At 40.5% G+C, this 8,227-nt stretch overlaps 1 protein-coding gene across 2 annotated transcripts in view; it reads right to left on the minus strand.

Moving 5' to 3' along the window:
• Positions 1-6,520, minus strand: part of LOC121572389 (catalase-like) — a 47,875-nt gene extending 41,355 nt beyond the window's left edge. The window contains exons 1-5 of one of the 2 annotated variants that reach the window (XM_045222152.1): positions 6,337-6,520; positions 4,934-5,105; positions 3,691-3,801; positions 572-702; positions 271-375 (exon numbers count right to left, since the gene is read on the minus strand). In XM_045222152.1, the coding sequence (XP_045078087.1) occupies positions 271-375; positions 572-702; positions 3,691-3,801; positions 4,934-5,105; positions 6,337-6,402 (585 nt within the window). In that variant the 5' untranslated portion in view covers positions 6,403-6,520. The remainder of the gene's footprint in view (positions 1-270; positions 376-571; positions 703-3,690; positions 3,802-4,933; positions 5,106-6,336) is intronic. The other variant, XM_045222151.1, reaches the window with a different exon arrangement.
• Positions 6,521-8,227: the final 1,707 nt, after the last annotated feature.

The following is an 8,227-nucleotide window of genomic DNA, read 5'->3' on the forward strand; positions in this document are numbered from 1 at the left end:
AGATTAAGACAAAATTATGAACAAAGGCTTCAGTCATAAGCAATTGAGCCTTTATAAGATATAAAAACATATGTGTGTAGAAGAATGATATAATAATCTATTTAAACTAATGCAGCAACCACCATTTCTAGATATAGTGGCATAGCTTGGAAGCTGTTAATGACATGTTCTTACTAGAATTTGGCTTTAGTGTGGGGTGAAATCGATTCTATCTTTTGTGCGTGCACGTGTAAAGGTTTAGTGGCGGGTAGAGAGGAGCAGATACAGCACCTGATGCATACACTCAGGCCGCAGGCTCCAGAAGTCCCACACCATGTCTGGGTCCTTCAGGTGAGTCTGGGGGTTGCGCTTCTGAGAGTGGACGAAGGATGGAAACTGCACAAACAAAGGGAAATCAGAGAGATGTGTAATGGTATTTAATATCATACGGAGAGATGAACTAATGTATTAACCTGGTTGCCAGTCTGTTTAGCTAACATTCCACTCCTTGTATTCCATGTCATGTGACAAAGACTGAATCTTGGCAAGGCACACCCAGGCGCAATCTTGACTCAAATGTGTCTGAACTCACCAGCATGGCATCCCTGATAAAGAATATGGGGGTGTTGTTGCCAGTAAGGTCCCAGTTGCCCTCGTCAGTGTAGAACTTGACTGCAAAGCCACGTGGGTCTCGCACTGTGTCTGCTGAGCCCGATTCCCCAGCTACATGAGTTCGAGACAAAATAGGATGATAAGAAACTCACAGTTTAAACACAAGACATTAGAAAAAAGAAAAAAAATATGACATTGTGTATTTTCTGGTATTTCTGGTATTTATTCAATGATGTATTGATGATGTACAGTGGGGTCCGAAATTATCGACACCCTTGATAAAGATGAGCGAAAATGGCTGTATACATTAATTAAAATACTGAGCTATATTGTATGATCCCCAAAAATTTGAAAATTTTATTATTTTATACAAATACAATTGCGAGGATAACAGCACTGAGACTTTTTCTAAAATGTTTTATAAGTTGGAGAACACATTGGGAAGGATCTTAGACCATTCCTCCATACAGAATCCTTCCAGATCCTTGATATCCTTCGTCTGCGCTTATAGACTGCCCTCTTCAATTCAAACCACAGGTTTTCAATGGGTTTCTATTCCGGACTTAGATGGCCATTGCAAAATGTTGATTTTGTGGCCAATTAACCTTTTCTTTGAAGATTTTGATGTGTGCTTGGGGTTATTGCCTTGCTGGAAGATCCACTTTCGGCCAAGTTTCTGCCTCCTGGCAGAGGCAACCAGGTTTTTGGCAAAAACATCCTTGTACTGGGTAAAGTTCATGATATCGTTGACCTTAACAAGAGCCCCAGGACCAGTGGAAGCAAAATAGCCCCATAACATCAAAAGGTAAATTTCTTATATATATATATATATATTTATTACACCAAAAAAAAAATATTCATGTTATATAGACTAAACGTCACAAAAACAAATTTAGACATTAATAAATACATTTCTATAGCTTCCAAAATAATTTTTTTTTACAATGGTGGGGAAACGCCAAGATGGAGACGCGTTGGCTTCAGACAGCGCCCCCGTCAGTCATCTAGTGTATGTACAGTGGGGAAAAAAAGTATTTAGTCAGCCACCAATTGTGCAAGTTCTCCCACTTAAAAAGATGAGAGAGGCCTGTAATTTTCATCATAGGTACACGTCAACTATGACAGACAAAATGAGAATTTTTTTTCCAGAAAATCACATTGTAGGATTTTTTATGAATTTATTGGCATATGATGGTGGAAAATAAGTATTTGGTCAATAACAAAAGTTTCTCAATACTTTGTTATATACCGTTTGTTGGCAATGACACAGGTCAAACGTTTTCTGTAAGTCTTCACAAGGTTTTCACACACCGTTGCTGGTATTTTGGCCCATTCCTCCATGCAGATCTCCTCTAGAGCAGTGATGTTTTGGGGCTGTCGCTGGGCAACACAGACTTTCAACTCCCTCCAAAGATTTTCTATGGGGTTGAGATCTGGAGACTGGCTAGGCCACTCCAGGACCTTGAAATGCTTCTTACGAAGCCACTCCTTCGTTGCCCGGGCGGTGTGTTTGGGATCATTGTCATGCTGAAAGACCCAGCCACGTTTCATCTTCAATGCCCTTGCTGATGGAAGGAGGGTTTCACTCAAAATCTCACGATACATGGCCCCATTCATTCTTTCCTTTACACGGATCAGTCGTCCTGGTCCCTTTGCAGAAAAACAGCCCCAAAGCATGATGTTTCCAACCCCATGCTTCACAGTAGGTATGGTGTTCTTTGGATGCAACTCAGCATTCTTTGTCCTCCAAACATGACGAGTTGAGTTTTTACCAAAAAGTTATATTTTGGTTTCATCTGACCATATGACATTCTCCCAATCCTCTTCTGGATCATCCAAATGCACTTCAGACGGGCCTGGACATGTACTGGCTTAAGCAGGGGGGACACGTCTCGCATTGCAGGATTTGAGTCCCTGGCGGCGTAGTGTGTTACTGATGGTTGGCTTTGTTACTTTGGTCCCAGCTCTCTGCAGGTCATTCACTAGGTCCCCCCGTGTGGTTCTGGGATTTTGCTCACCGTTCTTGTGATCATTTTGACCCCAAGGGGTGAGATCTTGCGTGGAGCCCCAGATCGAGGGAGATTATCAGTGGTCTTGTATGTCTTCCATTTCCTAATAATTGCTCCCACAGTTGATTTCTTCAAACCAAGCTGCTTACCTATTGCAGATTCAGTCTTCCCAGCCTGGTGCAGGTCTACAATTTAGTTTCTGGTGTCCTTTGACAGCTCTTTGGTCTTGGCCATTGTGAAATTTGGAGTGTGACTGTTTGAGGTTGTGGACAGGTGTCTTTTATACTGATAACAAGTTCAAACAGGTGCCATTAATACAGGTAACGAGTGGAGGACAGAGGAGCCTCTTAAAGAAGAAGTTACAGGTCTGTGAGAGCCAGAAATCTTGCTTGTTTGTAGGTGACCAAATACTTATTTTCCACCATAATTTGCAAATAAATTCATTAAAATCCTACAATGGGATTTTCTGGAATTTTTTTCTCAATTTGTCTGTCATAGTTGACGTGTACCTATGATGAAAATTACAGGCCTCTCTCATCTTTTTTAAGTGGGAGAACTTGCACAATTGGTGGCTGACTAAATACTTTTTTTTCCCCACTGTATGTATGTATGTATGTATGTATGTATGTATATATATATATATATATATATATATATATATAACATTTTATATTTACAGGAGTAATTAGTGCCTTGCTCAAGGGCACATCGGGAGATTTTTCACCTAGTCGGCTCGGTATTCGAACCAGCACCCTTTTGGTTACTGGCCCAATGCTCTTAACCGCTAGGCTACCTGACTCTGTCCAGGATTCTTCTGGTATCGGCAAACATTGCATTTGCAGACAAGCATGCTCTTAGTCATCTCCTCTACAGTAGCAGTAGTAGAATTGGGAGCTAGCAATTCTGATAGTGTTTCTTTATGCATGTCCTTAGGGAAACAAAAGCAACTGTGTAAATGTGTTTGTAGCAGTTTTATAGAAAAGCCATAGTGAGCAGCCTCAAAATACTATTTTACCATGTATGTTCTGAGTAAATACCAGGAAAATATGCAAAAATAAAAAATAGAATGTAATGTAGGCTAATGTCTTACCCACGGTGGAGAAGCGAATGGCGATAGGTGTGGTCTTGCCAACATGCTCAAACACCTTGGCCTTGCAGTAGCGAGAGATGTCATGTGTCACCTCAAAGTACCCAAAAGCTCCTGTGGATCAAGAGGCAGAACATTGTCAGTTACTGTGTATACATCTAGCTAGTTTAGGCTAGTTAGTGAGTAAACAGCTAATTATAAAGTCATACACATGGTGCACTTTACACTTCTGTAGAGTGGGCCAACAACACACACCGTCACATGATCAAGCATGGTCCTATAATATTCTGCCCTGAGTAGACTAGAGAGCAGTTTACAGTTGGTAGTTTACAGAAGTAGGCCAACACTTTCTAGTATGTTTACTTCAAATGTGATAGACCTGTCTGGGGAAGTGTTTCCTCTATACCATTACTTTGTGAGGGTCCACTCTTAAGAACAAATCTAGTGGCGTCTAACTGACTGTCCAGCTCTGTCATTTCAGCCTGTCTTAAAACAGTTTCTGACAAATACAGTGAGCTCCAAAAGTATTGGGACAGTGATAATTTTGTTGTTGTTTTGGCTCTGTACGCCAGCACGTTGGATTTGTCAGCTTTAATTTGAGTGTATTTTCATCCATATCGGGTGAACCGTTTAGCAATGACAGCACTTTTTGTACATAGTCCCCCCTATTTTAGGGGACCAAAAGTATTGGGACAAATTCACTTATACGTGTATTAAAATAGTCAAAAGTTAAGTATTTAGTCCCATATTCCTAGCACGCAATGATTACATCAAGCTTGTGACTCTACAAACTTGTTGGATGCATTTGCTGTACATATACGTATAAGTGAATTTGTCCCAATACTTTTGGTCCCCTAAAATGGGGGAACCATTTACAATAAGTGCTGTCATTTCTAAACGGTTCACCCCGATATGGACAGAAATACCCTCAAATTAAAGCTGACAGTCTGCACTTTAACCTCATAGTCATTGCATAATTTCAAATCCAAAGTGTGGGAGTACAAAACAAAATGTCACTGTCCCAATACTTGGAGCTCACTGTATATTAAATTGTTTAAAATTTTTTGTCATTTAGCAGATGCTCTTATCCAGAGCGACTTACAGTTAGTGAGTGCATACATTTTCATACTGGCCCCCCGTGGGAAACGAACCCACAACCCTGGCGTTGCAAGCGCCATGCTCTACCAACTGAGCTACAGGGGACAGTGTCTGTCTGTTAAATTCATTAGTAGTGCTGGACACCCACCGCCTCCCTTGGCGTGCACCACCCTCTCTGGGATGCGCTCGCGGTCGAAGTGGGCCATCTCGTCTATGAACGGGGTGTCCTGCACTAGGAGGGGCCCCCGGGGACCTGCTGTTATTATATTCAGCTTGTCCCCTATTGGGTGACCAGCACCAGTGGTCAGGTTCTCTGGCCTCTAAAGGGGAAGCAATGACAGACATCATACATAAGACATTGCACTACACACTTTTTATTCACACAGTCATTAGGCCTACTTTCTCACTTTTCCTTTGGTAACAGAGTAGGTCCTTTCCCTGATTCCACATCCGCTACACTTAAACACACTTTATTAATTTACTTGCTCTCAGGAGACATAACTACACACACATTAAGACTAGGAATGTACAGGTATACTTTATGCACCTGACACTTAATAGCCTGGGCACAAGACTCAATGGTTCCATTAGGTATGTGTGACATAGGTACAATTCTGACATTATACATGTCTAGCCTTTTGTACTTTGAATGATCATAAATCAGCTTCATTATGCAATTGCTCCAATTCAATATGTGCATTACATAATAGTCTAAAAGCCACTTAAATAGTTTACATTTCTCTTTTGGCCTTGTTTATTTGCAATCTTGCTTAATGTTGACCCATTAAGCCTACCCTTCCTGCGCACCAATGATTAGATAACCATGAGTTGACATGGCTAGAGTCCAGGCTAAACTATAGCAAGACAATAACCTAGCTACATTTCCTATCCCAACAAATCAAGGTCCATATCATCCAGTTATTGCAAAGAGTCACGGATTATTCTATTCTCATCTTGTAATGTTTTCACGTTAAACCAGCAAAATAAACACAAGCAATCAACTTCTTGGCATTTAATTGGGTAGCTAGCTGACGTTAGTTAGCTAATCAAAACAAGTAGCTACTCTGCAGTTCTGTTAATTCAATACATTACATTGTCACAAGAGTATGGGAGTAAACCCTAGTTAACCTTGTAATTATTTTGGAATTCTATTCTACAAATGTCAAGAAAGCTCAAGGGTTTCCACTAGTTAAGAAGAAAATAGTAGAAATGGGTTTATGACTTTGTGATTGTGGGTACAGCAGCTAGTGACGACTAACTGCAAGTGCAAGCTAGCTAGCTAATAAGCAGTAATAGGCTAACTTTAGCTGTAGACAGCAGCCAGCTAAGAATTCCTGCACGATCAAAAATTGACACAATTCAAATACAAATGTGCATTATTTGGTTGTGGAATTGAACAGTACCATGGTTCAGTAATGTGTAGCTAATTAGCTACCTAATATTAGCATTATAGCTAAGTAGTCCGGGAGGCAGAATGCGACCCTTGCATGATCTCTCACCCATTTCTAAACAGATTTGCACAACACAAACTAAGCATAGAAATGGACAAACCTGAGATCTTCGGCCCTCTTTCCAAAGCTTCATTTGATCGGTTGCTTTCCCTCTATCCTCGTCCATCTTGAAGGCAGACCTTTACACCACAACTGAGTGGAAAAACTTATATTTCTGAGTGCTATTTAGCCACTGTACTTTGTACGATTAGGGTGGTACTGCTTTCTCCCCGACTCCTATTGGCTGATCACCATCTGAACTACTTTCGGATATAAGGGCAAAAAAACAAGTACCCCTAGCTGCGGGTTATTTCTACGAGTAGTCAATTATTGGTTCACGTTGTCTAGTCGAACTACAAGCTTGTGATCCAACTCTCACGTGAGCCAACAGACTAAATAACGTATTAAACATGGGAAATATTTACATTGCTATCTTGGCAGGGATTAAGTGTCATATTTATCAGATACTGCTGACCCCATGACTAAGTGTATCACAAGTGCAGTTACAATATAGCTTCTGTGTGCTTGTGTGTACTCATCATGTTGTGTTGTAACGGAAACATATGCACACAGAGACAGAGAGCTTGATTTCCTTTCATTAATAGAAAATACAAAAATGACAGTTGTTTTATTGCTTGGTGAGATTTGTTTAATTGAGTGGACACAAAGCTATTTAGCCATTTCAATTGGGAGCATAGGTCGTGATAGGCAGAAAGGGTTGACTGGATGGATGTAGGTGGCTTCGAGGGAAGAATAATGGACGTTTTTATTTTAACTCAATAGTCACATCCAAAGAACATAAAATAGTCAGGAGGCAGAGTTGAAAGTATTTATGTCTTAGCTTTATTCTGTGGAAAGTGGGAAGCATATAAGTATACTGTATGTTATTGTAAGAATCCACTGTTCCATACACTCTTAGAAAAAAGGGTTCCAAAGCGGAACCCTTTTTGGTTCCAGGTAGAACCCTCTGTGGAAATGGTTTTACATGAAACCCAAAAGGGTTCTTCAAAGGGTTTTCCTATGGGTACAGCCGAAGGTTCTAGATAACACCTTTTTTTCTAAGAGTGTTTGTTGCTGAGATGTTATCCACAAAAGCCTTTTTGAAAATGAAAGAATAGATGCTATGACCATTACCCTAACCCTAAACTTAACCCCTACCCTAACCTTAACCTAACACTTACCTTAACACTTTTAAATCTCAACTTCAATAGGGTGACGTCATAGATTGGGTACCCAAGCATCTCACTTAGCATTTACATCCCCTTCCGGGTGTGTCTGAGGTGAGGTAAGGGCTCCAGCGCACCCCCCCTCACCTCCCAAAGGGACAGGATGTCCTTGAAGGAGAACTCTTAAACCAGATCAGTAACCAACGGAAACAGAAGCACAGAGAGCCACTGTCCTGTAAGTCTGAAAGAGAGACACAACATAATGACTAAACATAACAATTTGAAGAATTTACTACTTGGATTACGCATCCAGGTAATGACATAACACACCTCGAGTTAAGGGAAAATATAATCCAGTATAACATTGATTTATTGGAGAATTGACTGCATGATGAATAACTGAGTAATAACACTGGTGGGTTATGGTGAAGTGTGAATGAAACAGTGACTGAGTTAGGGTTGGTTCGATATTACGATCGACGATGATTGACAGCCATTGTTGATGGTGATGACATTGTGATCTAACAGACGGTGGTTTAGCATATTTGAACTTGACAGTAAAAAACAGTCTCACAGTGCACAGCAGGGCAGCACACAAGTGATATTCCTAGTCATTTGCCTATTCCTATTTGATATAGCCTATTTCAATAAATGTTACAGTGAGGGAAAAAAGTATTTGATCCCCTGCTGATTTTGTACGTTTGCCCACTGACAAAGACATGATCAGTCTATCATTTTAATGGTAGGTTTATTTGAACAGTGAGAGACAGAATAACAACAAAAAAA

This window comes from Coregonus clupeaformis, chromosome 8, assembly GCF_020615455.1.
Source record: "Coregonus clupeaformis isolate EN_2021a chromosome 8, ASM2061545v1, whole genome shotgun sequence".
NCBI classification, from domain to species: domain Eukaryota; kingdom Metazoa; phylum Chordata; class Actinopteri; order Salmoniformes; family Salmonidae; genus Coregonus; species Coregonus clupeaformis.